The 17,497-nt window shown below is 45.6% G+C and overlaps 1 protein-coding gene across 1 annotated transcript in view; it reads right to left on the reverse strand.

The window, feature by feature from the left end:
- Positions 1–273: 273 nt before the first annotated feature.
- Positions 274–17,497, reverse strand: part of RMDN3 (regulator of microtubule dynamics 3) — a 231,806-nt gene continuing 214,582 nt past the window's right edge. The window contains exon 6 of the mRNA XM_086937422.1: positions 274–759. Coding sequence (XP_086793548.1) covers positions 690–759 — 70 coding nt within the window. The 3' untranslated portion in view covers positions 274–689. The remainder of the gene's footprint in view (positions 760–17,497) is intronic.

Genomic DNA, 17,497 nt, shown 5'->3' on the forward strand with positions numbered 1-17,497 from the left:
TTGGATTGGCATTGTGCCTTTGTTCGGTACTTGTTTGTATTACTTGCTACTGGTAGTTTTAAAATCCTAATGTGGGAACCTATTATCTCAGAATCTATCTTTCGCTCACTCTTTTTTTCTTTGCACTTTAGCTCTTTTCCCCATCGACAGACAGGTTAACAAAACACTGTGATATGTTTGAAATTGTTGCCATTGATTTATTCTTTTTTTCGGAGTATATGTTATTGCAAGCAGAAGCCTGATTTGATCATACAAAATAACAAACACTTTAAATATAGATACTTACATTTATTTTAGGAATGCATTTAAGACACAAACAACCACTCACTTGTGACATTATGGTCGAAGACAATGCAGGTCAAAAATAAACGTCAACAACACAAACATGAACACATTTCATTTAGTATAAAACAAGTTTTTATAAATACTGGGTTACTTAATATTCTTTCACACTTCTTGAACAGACAAAACTATGTAAGAACTTCAGTAACTTTTCATGTTTATTTTAGAATTAAATAGTTGTATTTGCATGTTATAAACACAATACATTTACACTGCATACAATGTAGTGGTCCACTGTTTTAAAATTGTATTTTAGTTTAACATTGTCAACGAGGAATCTCACTCTGTCGTCAAAACTCTTGTGCTTGTTCTGCTTCCTTTATAAAGATGATAAAGACTGTTTGCTGTTAGTGCTCAAATTCTCCTGGATTATCTTCCAGTTGTCCATTTGTGACAAAATCAGTTCTATAATAATTTCTGAAAATTGAAAGTAAATAAATATGTATTAGGGTCTCACTAAAACAGAGAAATAGGAGTCACAAGAATAGGATTGTCTATATTCATGTGCTTTAAATAATAACATTATTTGTAGTATCATTGAGCGTTATTTTATTTTAAATTAGGTAAATGGGGAAAATATTTGGAATTAAAATGGAGAAAGTAAAAAACAACTTTGAGAAAGTACACATCTGAAAATTAGAGGTACAAAGAGGCAATAGAGTAATCCAAATATAAGGGTAAAGAATTGATGTTCTTTACAAAACAATGAGAATCAGCATCATTAAGATACTGCAAGCAGAGTTTGAATAAAAATAAATCCGGACCTGTATAATTGCTAATAAGATAAAATATCTAAATATTAAAGTGTAAAACGTCCACAAAATATTTACATGAAAAAAATTAAACATACTAAAAATGAAGATCAGGGAATAGCCATACAACATTATCCAATACACGGGAGGCCTGGCAGGCTGACCCGGGCCCACTGGACGAGGAGAACTGGTCTGAGGCGCTGGCGTCCCAGCGAGGTGCTGCTATAGCAACATGGCTCCGGTTCATACAGTTCGAATACCTCCACCGGGTGTATTACACTAGATACCGGCTCTGGCCGGCGGGACTCACTGCTTTTCTGCTTGGCTTGAGGTGCTGCGCGGCCGAGGGTACTTTCCTCCACACAGTATGGTTATGTATATCACGGTCGAAGTTCTGGCATGGCGTTACTACTAGTCTGTCGCTGGTTCTGAGATGGGATATCCCCCTCTCTCCCCGACTGACCCTCCTACATATCACTGATGACAGTGGGGGGAACATTTACAAATGTCACTTACTGTTACTGGCCTCACACTCGCAAAGCAAGACATGGCGAAACGTTGGAAAGACACCTACCCGCCCTCTCTTGTAGTTTGGAAAAAAAGTCTCGATTTCTGTATGGGGTTGGAGATCTCTATCTTTGCCGCGCAGGGCTGCCCTCCGAAGCATCCAAAAATATGGAAGAGATTGGCAGATTTCCGAGGGATCTACTTAGAGCTTATCCCCGATCCAACAACAGATTGATTTAAACAAGATTGCTATGTGGTGGGATCTACAGATTGTAGTAATATGTATATACGTATATGTATATACAGGCATGGATGGACCTTATGTGCCTTATATTTTATAGTGTATTAATGACACTTCAGTTAATTGTTATTGTAACAAGTTGGTATGTGCACGATCCTTCCTTATTTAGTTATGTACAAAATGTTGATATCAATAATTGTATTGTGTGCTCTTTGCTGCTTTGGTGTAACGCCTCATCCGGCGTCTGTTGGCTGTGGACAATGAAATTTAGTTGTGAGAAAAAAAAAAATCAGGGGCTAGATTTATCAAACTTTCACGCAGTACAATGCAGCAAGAAACCTTGATGCGCAGTGCGAAAAAAGGAGCACAGGAATGCACCTCATCTATTAAGATAGGGTGTATTCTCTGTCCTCTGCCTGTGCACAATTAGCAGCCGAGTGCCAATGTAGGGCCCCTTGCGCAATGGTTCCAGGGTGCCTGTGTTACAGGCAGGATTGTTTTTGTGCCCAATAACATTTCTTAGAAGAGTATTCCTCTTTGTAAGAGTGCTGCATAATGCAGCACACTTAGAAAGAGGAACAATTAGGAGAAATAAAGATATTCCTTTTCCTTGCGCCTCTGTGAGTGGGGGGTGGAGGGCGTACAATTCTGATCTTTTCCCAGGTCTACCACTGTTGGTAAATCTGGGAATTTCTCAGAATACATGGGTGGATGCATAGCAACACCCGCGCTGCACCCATGTAACACCTCCACCATGTTTAGTAACACAAAGCAGTGCCTTGCGCTGCCTTGCGTTATGCCAGATTTACCAAGTTTGACAGCGCAATGAAAAGTGACTTTGCGTGGCTTGGCAAATCTCATCTACATTTTGTGTCACCTTCGGTGGGACAAGGGCAATGCAAAACTTTTACAAATTTGGCACCTCGTATTTACCATATAATTGTTGCCACAGTTTATTTATTTCAGAGAAAACATTCCTTATGCATTAGTTTTCATATACTTACATCAGACCTCTTCCCTGAGGTTTTCATATAGGTTTAAACGTAACATTTCTGGGTATGTGTGTCCTGCTTTGATCATTGGAGGCAGCAATCACAACTTTGCATACACATTATCTCAAACTGCTAGCTAGACATCATAAAGTGCTCCAGCGCCAATGTTGAGGAGCAAAGCACAGATGACAATTATAAGGTCTTCTCATCTCTCAATTCTCCAACCACCAAGTGTTGAGTGAGCCGATGGAGGATTTATCCATCATTCATATGCACAAGCGACATTCCTGGATTTGCTATCATCTATCTGCACAGGAAGTGACACCACTCCTAACACGATCTATTTAATGGCAGCTGTTGGTGTGCCAATGGTAAGTCCATCTGTGCCTTGACCCTATCCAGCCTAGGAACCCTAGTCCTCTGTCCTGCTGCCACTACGACTCACCATGCAGTGAACCTTGGCTGCAGTGACCTATGCTGTTCTGCGTTTCGTGCAAGTTTTCATGCACTTACCCGCACCTTCTGCACCCGCACTGCTAGAACCCAAAACCCCACTGAGTCCAGTACCTTCCCACACAACACTCTGAACTCACATACATGCTCCTAAATACCTGCTCGCTCACCAAACATGCTATGGAGATTTGGGACCTGCTGTTCGAGAATGCCCCGGGCCGACTTTTCCTCACAGAAACCTGGCCTGCATCTGCACATGAAATTCTCCCCACCCTTATTTTTCATCACCTTATGCAACAGCTGAGTCAAAAAGACCACATCAGTCTCCCGGACCGACCACATCCACATCAAGTTCAGCATCCCCTCCCAATGCACACTCACCAACCCCAGACCAGCCCATCAAAACTGGAGCACCATCACTGACAAGGATTTGAACACAGCTCTCAACACATACCGACCCAAAGCCACCACGAATTTTAACTGGAATGCCTGCTGTGCCTATTCCCTGGCCCTTCTCAAACACAGCAAGGTCTAAACCCTCCCCCCATATCAGTAGGTACATGCAGGAACTCAGACTGATAAAACGCCACTGAAAAAAATGAAGCACAAATGGATAATGTGTCAGGACAATGTTAACTACATGGACAGTCACTTTTCCAGAAGAAACGGCTGGAACGTGAAGTCCCTCCACTCAGGGGGCCCCAAATGACCCCTGCTCCCACCATACAAAGGACAGCAACCCATCAGCCAAATGCCAAATGGAGCCGAGGGTCTAGAGCTACTTTATCCTCAGAACCTCCAGATGGAAAATTCTGACTGCAAACACATTCACACAGGCACATGAGGGCTTGTCAGTGGTGCTTCCACCTGCAATGGCTCCAACATGGGGACAATATGAACAACATTAAAAGTAACTCAAAGTGCAACAGATCACGAGTGGTGATTGGAAGAGGAGAACCTCAGCTGTAAAAAGGGCCATTAGCCACCACCAGAGGATGACCTCAGTTGTAACTGATGGTACTACTTTAGGGGACGATGGCCATACGGAGGAGCTGGAGGACTCTGGTTTTTAAAGGGGCAAGGAATCCTCATCAACTTGCTCAAACTGCAGGCGATTCGCCTGGTCCTGAAGGCCTTCCTGCCCTCCCATCAAAGTCTGTCTGGTCACATCTTTACAGATAAAAAAAATAGGGGGGGGGGGGTAAACTTTATTCGGATAAAGCAACATTACAACTTATGCATTTGAATGCCCCGTTATTATCAAGGAACCTTATTTATGGATATAAGTGTATCAACAGGAGGCAGGATACGGAGGTCAACATTTACACATTCTTAGCATAGAAACGACATTGAAGATTGATCTGTTCAAGTTCTCTGTGTCTCACTTACATTGGGGTTCAGTTTATCACTTTCCGAGTCAGCTTGTTCATTTGTAATGGTAAGAGCCGCAATGTTGTCAGGGGTTTGGTTGTCCTCGTCAGTCCGCTGGAGATAAGACACCGGGGGCCCATATGTCATGAGATCTACTCGCGAGGGGCATTAAACTCCAGTATTCACTTAAGTGGGTCTGGTAGTGTGCCGTTTCCGCCAGCCAGGCTTTGGGGGTGGGTGCCACTTCCAGCCCAAATAGATTGCCACCCTGCGCCGAGCTAGAATCAACAGCATCACGACCAGTTGTCGGCTAGCTTCAGGAGCATCTTTGACAAATCCTAAGAGGCAAGTCAGGGGTTCTAGTGCAAGGGTATCAGAGGTGATGTCACTTATAATGCGGCATAAGTCGTTCCAAAAGGACGCAATCCTGGGGCACGTCCAGGCAAGGTGCACGAATGATGCGCTAGGAGCGGAGCATCTTAAGCAATTAGTATCATCCGTCAGGCCCATTCTATAGAGAGCTGCAGGCGTGCAGTACAGTCTGTGTAGGTAGTTGAAATGTATAAGACGTAATCAATAGTAGGGGGAATGTTTTTGAGATGGGTTGCATCAGTATTACCACTGTTCTGACGTGGGCTTGTCTGCTAAATCAGTTCTCCAAGCGAGGAGAGCCTGTTCAGTGTCGACTGGGGAGGCTGCGAGAGTCAGCGCATATAACCTAGTTACCAATTTTGGGGGAAAGGTAGCTGTGTGAATGTATTCTAATGCAGTGCTTGGTGGTGGAGGATTAGGAAAGGAGTCATTCATGTTCTTGCAGGTAGCTCGGATATGATAATATAGTACTTTATCTAGTGAAGTTGCATTATCTGGGAGGGAGACAAATTGGCCGTTGGGATATAAATCGGCATTGGTACTAATGCCTAGTGTTGCAGCACGTCGTGCTATGGCCATCGTCTGCAGTGGGGGGAACAAGGGGCTGTTTGTCAGTTGCATTGCCGGAGCATGTAGAGTCTTTACTCCTGTATGCCTGCAAATCTCCTCCCAGGCCCAGTGTACGCATTACTAGAAGCTACCTATATCCCTTTATACATAGCAACAAATACAAGTATGAAGTCAACCCTTGTTCAGAATCTGTTAGGCAATAATTAAGAGCGAACATTTTAAAATATAAGACTCTTTTATGTATTGATCTTGAAGTAACACTGTGCTTCCTTTATGCCCATCATGAGTAATATAGCTCCCACAAATGAAAAATAAGAGATAGAACTTTGTAAAATTTACAAACTCATAAACTTGAGAGGTAATAATGTATATACCCTACCAATGTTCAGTCGTTAGCAAGTGTTTTAGAAATGTCATGTACTAGCAAGTGTTATAGAAATGCCATGTACTAGCACTTTTACTGTGGAAAATGATTTAAGTGAATGGACAATTAATTATATGTATATTTACCATAGGGTTATCTCTCAGAACCAGTAACCAGACAGACAACACATTTTAGTCTTGACAAAGGTGGAACATACCAGTGTCCAGAACCACCGAAACGCGTCGACGCACAACTTTCTTGTACAATTCAAGCCTTTTCCTCCCCTGTTTATATGGAATTTGTGGTTATAGAACAGGGGTGTGATTAATCTGCTGATTTGAATGTACCAATGTATTTTACAATTTTTGTTTTACAACAATTTTGTCTGTCCTCTGTTATTGTGCAGGTCACAATAATTAATATTAACTGTTAGTAGAAATTGTTTTTATTTAGGCCACATGTATGTCTATTGTTTTTACTTGTGCTCACTTAATAATAAAAACTTGTTGTACCGAATGTTTTGGATTGTATTTAGTTCATGATCTCGATCATATAATCTAGATTGTATTACTGTATGATTGTTTACGTTAATTTTATTGTCTTAAAGCTAAGTTTTAGCTTCTCCTTATAGTCAACAAGGGAATTTTCTTTTCCCAGTGTACGCATTCTACAGTGTCTATTTCACCCGTTGGGGGTGTGACTGGTAGGAATAAAGCAGTCTGCAGTGGACACAGTGAGGCAAAGTCCGTCTCAACCGGGGCGTGTACCTGAAAAGGTGTGGGGTGTAGTCAGAAGTGGAGAAGGTTGGCCTAAACAGAGAATGCGTAAAGTTTGAAGCGCCCATCCTGCCGCGTGAAAAGGGTAATGTAAGGGTTTCATATGAAATGTGTGGTTGGTGACCCGCCCAGAAAAGCGTGCTCATAGTGGAGCGTGGTCTCTGAAAAAAGTAGGATGAGAGCGGCTTTTGAATATTTAAGAACAAGTAGAGAAACTTACGCAGGATCACCATTATAGCGCTTGCAATTCTTCTCGCTAGGGAGAGTGTGAGGGTTTTCCAATTAAGGATTTTGGATTCAAGCCAATCCATGGCTTTGCCATTGTTTGCCCTCCACAGCTCTTCTGTGTCCCTCGTGAGCCAGATGCTAAAGTATTTGGTCGGGCCAGCTGCCCACTGTATTGGGTATTCCGTAGTGAAGGGATGGGTTACGTCTGTTAAAGTAGACCGGATTGATTTTGCCCAGTTACTTTGTACCCCAGAGTAGCCTCCCTGGTCATAGGGGCCAAATTTTCTTGAGGTTTGCGGATAGAGAGTGCCACATTGTCTGCATACATAGACGTAACCAAGCCGCGGGATGAGAACCCGATGCCTTGCTGCGTGTCATGTTGCCGTAGCTGTGCCACGAGCGGCTCCTTAGCGATTGCAAAGAGCATTGCCTGGTGCCTCTGGTGATGCATATAGGTTCCGTAATTTGAACATTAATGCGGATGCGTGCCACTGGCAGCATGTACAGTAACTTGATTTTGCTGATAAAGGAGGGGCTGAGCCCCAAGCAGCCCAGCAGGGCAAAGAGAAAGGGCCATTCCAAAGAGTCGAATGCCTTAGTGGCACCCAGCAAGGCGGCAACTACTGGCAAGTCGGGATTGATCTGGTGTATGATGGAAAAAATTTGCACAAATTGTGTAAAGTGGCACGACCGGGAATAAAACTGGATTGATCCGGGCGGGCGATGAGACATGAGGGGAAGAAGGCGGTTGGCTAATAGTTGGACAAATCTTGTTATCAGTATTAATTAATGAAAGTGGGTGATACGAATAACATGACTCGGGGGGATTTGGGGGGGTTATCAGGTTTGAGCAGGAGATCGATTAGCGCCTCATTAAAGAGTGGTCGGAAATTGGGCAATCGTGATGGACTCATTATACATCTCGACGAGATGAGGGATAAGGATGGGCGCATATTCTTTATAGAAGGTGGCCGTCAGCCAGTCTGATCCGGGCGCTTTGTCACTGGGGAGGCTAGAGCGAAGGGTTCATCTAAGTATTCACGATGCGCATTGCTGAGCCAGAGTAGCTGGATAGTGTTGAAATATTGTTCGAGGACGTCGAAGGCGTCTCGGCCCCAGGGGTGTATTGGTTAGAATAAAATGTGGAGATCTTGTCGAGTATGTCTTGAGGGGAAATGATTCTGCCCCCAGTTTCGTCTTGTAGTTCTGTTGTGTAGGAAGAGGCATGTGGCTGTCTTAGCAAATTTGCTATGGTCCTGCCCGGTGGGTCTCCTTTGCCATAACGGCACGCCTGTGTTTCGCGACCAAGGTGTGTGACCTAGTGTTCGGCTTCGGACTGATATTCAGTAATTTTTAGGCGTATATCTGCTAGTGTGCGTGCTAGGTGTGAAGTGGAGGTGATCAAGCCCAGTACATCTTGAGTGACAAACCACAGGTCAATGCGAGACCAGGAGTTGTGTGCTGGAAATACAAGTGCCCTCATGCTTTTCAGGGTGACAGTGTCTCCAACAGTTGACGAGGCAGTTATCCTGTAATATAGTGTGCAATGTGGAAGTGGCCTGTGGAGGAAGCGTGCGCGGGCCCGAGCGATCTAAAGTGTTGTGTGGGGCAATGTTGAAGTCTCTGCCCCATAACAATGGGAGTTGGCCAAAGGCAGAGATAAGTTTCCAGGTGTGGGAATAAAATTCTGGACTGTCCGTGTTTGGGCCGTAGACAGCTGCTTGGATCACGGGTTGGGCGTATAAGGTGCCAATGAGGATCACAAATCTTCCCTCAGTGTCTACAATGGTATGTATGCACAGAACACCATAGCAGACCTTTCCTAATCAGATTCGCAACACCCCTAGCATAGTAAAAGGAGGAGTAAGTGTCACCCCAGTGCCTCGATCTGAGCCTAGCAGCATTCTGAACTGTCAAGTGAGTCTCTTGGAGAAAGCAGGTATCAGTCTTGTGTCTGGCAAGATATGTGTGTATGAGACGTGCTTTACGGAAGTCGTTCATTCCTCTGATATTCCATGTCATAAGTGTTAGCTCAGTTACAAGGTCATTTCAAGGCTTGCATGAATACGTAGCTATGGGCTTTCATCCTGTTGGCAAACGTAGGTACGACAGAGAATGTTGTGTATGTGCAGTCAAATGCCTTCGCAATCGAGGGTATAAGGAAACGTGTGTAATTATGAAACATGTCCCTGAATTGCAGTTTGGTGGCAGCACCAGTTTTTGAAAACAGCCCCCCACCCACTCCAACCCTGCCTAACATGGTTGAGATGGAGACCTCCTACCACCCTGGAAACCCCAAATTGGTGAGTACAAACCTGTGGCAAGAATTATCCCAATGTGGTACGTGGGCTCAGCCAGACATCCCCAAACCGTGAGGCAGGGTGGCTGAGCACTTCTTGTCACAGCAAGGGGGAAGGGTGATAATAATTGTAATATAAAAGTGAGAGTGAGCCGAAGCACAGTAATGACTACATCTGAGCATGAAACATAACCTATTGCAAGGAAGATCTTGGCGCAGTCAATAACAGGCATAAACAGATACAGTAATTGTTGCTTGTATGACTTTCTTTAGGAGGTGACTGGCGATCACGGGAACACGGCTTTTGTAATTGCTTCGCAAACACCAGGGCAGCTTTTGGATCAGTGAAATAGCGGGGTTTGTTTCCAGAGTCTATACGTAGTTTGGTGGGGTACAAGAACGCATATGAAATATGGAGTTGTTGAAGGATGCACTTGGTTGGGAGAAAGTCTCTGTGGGCAGCCTACACAAATAAGGTAAAGGCAGGATAAAAGGATAGTGTGTTTCCCTGATGCCGGACCTCCCCCCACTTTCTTGCCCTCCGGAGTATTGAGTCTCGGTTGCGGTAGTTCAATAGTCAAGCTATTATTGGCCACAGGCTCAGCGATCTGTGCACCTGTTCAACAATACAAAAGTTAGACAAGGCCTCAGCGAACAATTCTCGCAGTAGCGTTGACAGGTAAGTCTCCCTTATGTCTTTGGGGGTGGATTCAGGGAGGCCAACAATGCGCATGTTGTTCCTGCAGGAGCGGTATTGGAGGTCTTCGTTTTTCGTACAAATGAGTTCCAGCACCTTGTCCATTTTCAAGAGTTGCTGTTTATTCTCCGCCCCAGCATTGTCCAAGCCCGAGACCCTTGCTTCGAGTTGTGTGATGCAGGTGTCATGGGTGTGTCTACCAGTTGTTTCACCTGGTCCAGGCGGGAGGTGTGATTTTAAATCTTCGCATCAATGGTTTTTAGATTAGATTTCACCTCGAGGAGTAGGGAGCGTATGCTGTCCTCTTGGACCTCTGAGGCTTTGTTCTGCGTGGCCTGCTTGTCAGCATCTTGAGACGGCTCTTCTGTCCTGCCCGCCTTGAGGCCCTCTAAGGTAAGCCTGGATTGTTTAGCATCGGTCTTCCACATGCTTAATGGTCAGGGCCCAACACCAACAGTGTCACTGAAGAACACGGTGTGCCTGCGCCTGGCCAACACAGGAGTAGCGTGTTTGTAACTGTCCGATTCCCAGCGCGGCCACCAGCTATCAAATAAGAAAAGATAAGCGGGGGGAGCAGTTGCAGTGCACTATCAATCTGAATCGGTCAAGCTGGTAGAAAGGGCAAGTGTCGACGACCACCGGACTAAAGAGAGGGGTGGGAGTTAGCTCTTCTTCCACCCCTCAAATACCTCAAATGGGGGCCCCCCACTGAGTGAACAAAGGTCCCAGCCAAGGATTCAGAGCAAGTCCAGAGACGCTGCGGTGACCACGGGGTCCCACCAAGACTCACTGCAGTGTGCTCCAAGGGACCTCAGGTAAGGATGATATCGGGCATAATGGAGGCACGCCAATTATTCGGCTGGTCCATTTGGGGGGTGGGGTGGTGGAGTGGTGTCGATGGAGGAGCGCGGTTGAGGAGATGGGTCTAAGGAGGCCAGGTGAATAGGCCTAAGCGGCCTGCAAGTGTCCAGGTGCACGCTCCTCCCCGCCGTCAGCCCGACGCCGAGCCGCCAGTAAGTTATGGAAATATGGCCGGATTGGCCCGCAGGTACCTCTAGGGCTCGCCATTCCCCCACCTCTGCTCCTTATCAGGCATAGAACGGCAGCACCCGGACAGAACAGATTCCCTCTGTAGCCCCGCGGGCCATGCTGCGATGAACAGGCTCCTCATGATTGGGGCTGGGGCCGGGCAAACAGGTCAGCGCTCCCCGTGCCGGCCTCTCTGTAGCAGGGGCTCAGAACCCAGCTGGGTCCAGAGCTGCACGCTGCTGTGTCTTCACGGCAACCGCGCCTCCGATGAGGCCAGGCTGCCTCCTCGGGGAGATCAGGCAGAGGGCCTGGATTCACTTGGGCCCCACTTCTCTCTCGGGGAAACAATCTGCGTAAACCAGACGGGCCGCCGCGCAGCCCCGGGCCAGATGGCACCCGCAAGGCCCGATCTGCAGCGGTTACGGCGTTGCAAGTCAGTTGAGTCTGCAAAAAAGCAGGGATATCGATGCCTGGGGTGTTGTGCTGAAGGGGCTCAATTGTTGCATGAGTCGGACCCCCTCACTCCTGTAGGATGTTGTAGGTTTCTTCGCTCGGCCGGCAGAGCTCGCCTAAGATGCAGCCATCTTGACGCTGGCGTAACCATGGCTCCTCTTTTTTCGTATGCTTTAGTGTGTCGCATTAAGTGGAACGTGTAAGCCCAGACGTGGGTTCCATATACACTGTATCACTGGACTTTGTACAGTGCTTTGTATTACAATCTGCTATGCCTTTGCCAAAAAAGGACTGTCAGACGATATAAGGGCTCACTCTACCAGAGCAAATGCAAGCTATACAGTCGTATCCAAGGGCATGCCTATCCCAGACATTTGGCTAGCTGGCAGGTGGGGAAAAAGCAACAGCTAGCTGGCAGGCGGGAAAAAGCAACAGCTAGCTGGCAGTAAAGGAAAAAGCAACAGCTAGGTGGCAGGAGGGGAAAAAGCAACAGCTAGTGGCAGAAGGGCAAAAAGCAACACAGAGTATGCAAGGAGGAAGGAACAGGAGATGGACGGGGAAGAAGCAACGCTGGGCGAGCAGGTGAGGAAGAAGCATCACGAAGCGGGTCGGGTGGGTGAGAAAGAAGCAACACGGAGCGGGCAGGTGGGCAGGGAAGAAGCAACACGGAGCGGGTGGACGGGGGAAGAAGCAACAGAGCGTGCGGGTAAGAAGCAACACAGAGCGGGTGGGCGGGGAAGAAGCAACAAGGAGCAGGCAGGTGGGCAGGGAAGAAGCAACAAGGAGCGGGTGAGCAGGGAAGAAGCACCACGGAACAGGCGGGGAAGAAGCACCACGGAGCGGACAGGTGGGCAAGGAAGAAGTAACACAGAGCGGGTGGGGAAGAAGCAACACAGAGCAGACAGGTGTGCGGGGAAGAAGCAACACGGAGCAGGCGGGTAAGAATCAACACGGAGAAGGCGGGTGGGCTGGGAAGAATCAACACAGAGCGGGTTGGTGGGCGGAGAATTGCTATAGAAAATGTGAAATTAAATTCTTGGGCAACATTCTGGAAAAATCAAATTCCGTGAATTGCTACAAAGTCTTGTGAAAGGGTTTCAAAGTTGAAGAGGATTGAGAAAAGGAGCAGTAAATCAGCAAGTGGGAGGAAGCGTAGTGAGAGGGACTGAGGCATTTGGATTTAAAGAAAGTAACTGCAGGGGACAGAAGGAGATGGAGAGTAATTTGGGAGTGGGGAAGCAGTGGCAAAACAGCGGGAAGTGTTATGCCAGGAATCCAAATGGAATCTGGACTGCCAGTATTAGAGCAGTTGGAGACTAACAAGGATCCAAGAAACATCTGGGCAACAAGATCGTAATTAAATTGCTCTGGGCTTAGATGTCATCACCTTGGCAAAAACTCCCATTATCTATGCTTCTACAACATCTTTCTCTAATCTCCAATCAAGAGGTAATTTAAGCATAGGAAAGTGAGCTCACAGAACAGCATCAAGACTATGCAGCACCATTCTCAATTGGATCAGACATTTAAGGACCCAGGAATTCTCGAAGGAAGTTAGCGGAAGCTTGGGGCCCCTGACAGCATTGCAAAGTCTTTCTAATGGGAGTCCTGAAAAGCAGAGACCAACTGACATTTCCATGCTAACAGTGCTCAAGAGTTGGGTACAAAGCAAGGACCAGAGGCTCAATCCCTTAAGACTCCTAGATTCTGTGCAAGCACTAGGAAAGTTCTCATTCATCCACAGTAAGATCAATTGCGACCTTTAAGAATGTAGCTGGAAAAATTGTGAAGTCAAATGACCCTATGCTGCTGTAGCACATGCTCAAATAACTTTTCTTTTGCTTACTTGGTATAAGAGCAGTCCCAACACTCTCACAGATCACCTGTATGAACAGTGTTAATAAAGTCCAGAACATTGTATGCACAAAAGTGACAAATGCTACTTGCAGTCTAGTATTCACACTGACTTCTCAGGCAAGGGTCACTGGGAGGAAGTACCCGTATCAAAAGTCAAGCAACCAGAGCATCAACAATCTTAAGAACCGAGGATTGGTGTGTGTGAAATGATTTGTTAATTGATCTTCATATTTATGTCCAATAACGCGTTAAAGGAAAAATTTACTTGCCATCGATCATGCTCTTACTGGTGGATACTCCGCCGAACTGCAGATTCCTCCCCTTTATGTTTCCCAGATTGGAGCTGGAAATTCTTCAAAGCAGTATTTCGGTTCACTGCTAGCAGGCATTTCTCAGCTCTGAGTTGGCTTTGTTCTGCCTCAGAAGAAATGAAAAGGAGCAGAATATAAGCACCACCCCAGCTCAACTGAGTTTTGGGCTTAACCTTTCGGCACACACAGACTTGAAGCACTAAACAATTGACGGTACTAGTGTGCAGATCTCTAATTATGGACCTTTTTAGATGCTAAAAAGAGCCCACTCCACAAACAGGGAGGTGGAAGGGCAGTGAGGAATCTGCTTAGATAGAGTACCTATTAGAAAGAGCATTGCTGAAGGTAAATAATGTGTTCTTCTGATGGATACTTCTAATCACTGATTACTCACCTTTAGACCAGATGCCTAAGGTGGAGGGTTTGTGAAATGGCTCAAACTAGTAAGTCCTGTGGGCCCAACGAGCAAATGGGCCCTCTCGCTGTACCTGGCTATCAAGGCAGTACTGCTTTGTGAAAGTATGATTGGATGCCCATGTTGCAGCTTGACAGATGTCCGAAACAATATTCCACCTACCAAGGCATTGGGAACAGCCTTGTCTTTGGTCAAATGAAACCTCAGAACTTTCAGAGGCTGCTTCTTGTCCAATGTTTGGAAGATCTGATCAAAGAGGACCATCCACTTAGATATGGTCCTTTTCTGCATCCTTACCCTGCTCTGCTCCAGCGTACCCCACAAACAGCTGATCATCCACTCAATGGTCCTTGGTACGACCAATGTAAAAGCTCAAGGCTCTTTTGGTGTCCAAGCGCTGAAGTCTCTCCTAATACTTCGAGAAGTGTGGTGGAGCAAAGACTGTCAGAAGAGTGATGGATTATCCAACATAAAAAAGGCATCACACCCGTAGGCAGGCATGTCGCTCATTGTTTGCAACACAAGTTCGTTCAGGAAAAAGGAGGGTGAATGGACATAGGCTGTAGATCACTCATGGGATGAGGTGCAGTGATCGCAATGAAAAAGACCATTGTAACAGTCAGTAGGCACAAACGGGAGCTGTGCATCGGCTCAACTGGGGTACACATGAGGAAAGTGAAGACCAAATTAAGATCCCACTGCGGCATCCCAAAAGACATGGGTGAAAAACTATGAACCAGAGAAGGTATCACAACAGGTGATTTACAGTAGTACAGTTGGTCCATTAAAACAAGCATTTGCAATGCAATAGGTCTCGCATTATTTAAGTTTGAGCTATTAGAATTGTAAATGGCAATGTTTTCATTTATGCGTTATTGTTTTTTTCTTTGCATAAAAAGGTACATATAAAATATGTGTTGTACAAAAGTTATTTATGCAGTATTTTGAAAATAGCTAAATTAATAGCTTTGTCATTTACAATGCCAATAGTTATAACTTTCGCAAATGTGACACCTATAGCATTTGTAATGCAACATGTTTTGTATTTACGTGACTTAGCTGTATTAATATTACAAATTACAATGTCTTTTAATTTTTTTAAATAAGTAATACTTAAAAAATAAATGTCATTGTCATTTACAATGAAAATAGCTTAATCTCTCGCAAATGCGAGACCTATTGCATTTGCAATGCAATAGGTCTCGTATTTCCGCGAGTTTGAGCTATTGACATTGCAAATAACTATGCGTTTTATTTATGTTTCAAAAACCAAAACATAAAAAAAAGGTCTCTCACGCACTGCTCTCTTTCTTACACACACACACTGCTGTCTCTCTCACACACCATGCTCTCCGTAGAACACACACACTGCTGTGTCTCACACTGCTGTCTCTCTCACACACACTGCTGTCCCTCACACTGCAGGTGTGGGTTGTGTGTTTCCAACTCATGTCTGGAAGGTGGGCGCTGCTGCGTTTCATGGCTATTTTTTTATGTTTTACATACTCCCCAGGTGCCCTCATGCCTCGTAAACGTAATTGGCTTATGATTTTTTCCCTTCAAAGACTCATTCCCTATAAGATCCTCCCCCCAAACCCCTTGTCCACGTTAAACGAAGCACTGTGGTTTTGCAGCTTCCATTAACTTCAACTGCTTTTCTTTATGAGTCTTGTTTATTAGCTCCCACGGGGGCAGAGCTGCGAGCTACGTTCTGGTATGTTTTTATTTTACACAAATACTCATGAAAATATGGAATGTCATAAGCCATATATGCAGATGTGCAGATTGTAAGGTGTGCTGTTATTACCATTTTAAGATGCTTCTGTGCCTAACGTAGCGCCTGCTGCTACAGGTGCACGGTAACTAGATCTACCGAAACCCCCTTCGGGCTCCCTAGGTTCCCACAGGTGGTGGGAACAGGCAGTGTTTGTTTGTCTTCTTGTGCTGGAGGGCGGCGCGGAGAGGATCCAGGGCGGAGGGGCGGGACGAGGAGCGGAGAGGCAGTTGCTGAGTGTCAGGGCATGCTGCAGAGCACCGGGGGGCTCCCCTGCACTAACCAATCTGCCGGGGACTGCCTACTGCCCTGCCTTAGGACCTACTAGAGACCCCATACTTTCTGGGATTCAACAGCCGACGTCTATTGTGAGACCAGCGAGAAGCACCCTATTGCTAACGGTTGGAGGTGGCGAGAGGAAGACTGCCTGCTCACCTGCTGTGGTAGCAGCCGGGACCGTGCACACATACCTAATATACAATTTTATCTACCTAAATGGTAACTCTGAGCCTTTACATAGCAGCACCAATTGCTCAAATTTAATCGCTCACACACACGTTGTTAAAAAGATGATATGACTTGATAAAACCGTGCTGTGAAGGATTGGCAGCTTATTCCAGCGAGACAAAGTTCAGCTAAAAGCAATGTTTCAAAAGGGTAGGAATTAGAAGATATGCAGCCGGTGAGCGTTTTTCTTGACTGGGGATGCTGTACCAGAATAAATTTATAGAAACTAAAAAAATAAATAAAAAAAAAACGGATCCCTCGTATGCTAGAAATGCATTAAAACAGAAAATACATTGTTCGCCTATGCCCAAATAAATGTACAAGTGTCAGTATTTCAAGCCGTAGAAGGGCATGGTGATTGTGTTCCTTCTTCGGGGGTTACATTTAAGATAATATTTGTGCAATTTCGTCATGAATCACAGTCACCGGGTACATACTTGTATCACTGCAGAACTACCACTCCAATAAAGCACTGTGGCTGTCAACTCAGAGGAAATGTAAAGAAAGGGGAGGGCTTTGCGCATGGGTTTTATGTTTGCAAAGTCGGGAGGAACGGTGTGCAATGCTCAGAAACATTGCTAACAGATTTGCGCACATAAAATAAATACAATTATAGGCACACAAGAGTAGCTGGCAGAGTGGTGTAAAAATAAATACCATTATAGGCACAAGAGAATAGCTAGCAGAGTGGTGAAATAAAGACGCGCAGTGAAAAAATATCGCGCAGCTACATAATTAAATAAACAAGCAGACAGGCAGAAAGAGAAAGCGACATACGAGGCATCCGGACACGGAGACTGACACAGCGAGACAGACGGCGAGAAAATCAAGCACAACAACAAGGCATGGATAACAGTCTTACCTATTCCAGGTGCGACGTAGATGAAGTACAGGAAGGACGAGGAGAGCGAGAAGAGGAAGAAGACGGCCACCACGGAGCCGTTCGGCAACCGGAAAAATGTGCTCATGGCCACGCGTAGTCAACAATTTAAAAAAATTAGAAAAATAATATAAAACACAAGTTCAGAACACACCAGGCGCCTCTGCAAGAAGTCACTATAAAATTAAAAAGCAGTTGAGAGAGTACTGGAGATTCACTTGCAACTTTAGCTCGTGCTGCAGTCCGCCGCCGGCCTGCGACTAGGAAGTCAGGCAGGCCGGGCGGGACAACCGGAAACAGGAAGTAG

Source organism: Lissotriton vulgaris, chromosome 9 (assembly GCF_964263255.1).
Source record: "Lissotriton vulgaris chromosome 9, aLisVul1.2, whole genome shotgun sequence".
NCBI lineage: Eukaryota > Metazoa > Chordata > Amphibia > Caudata > Salamandridae > Lissotriton > Lissotriton vulgaris.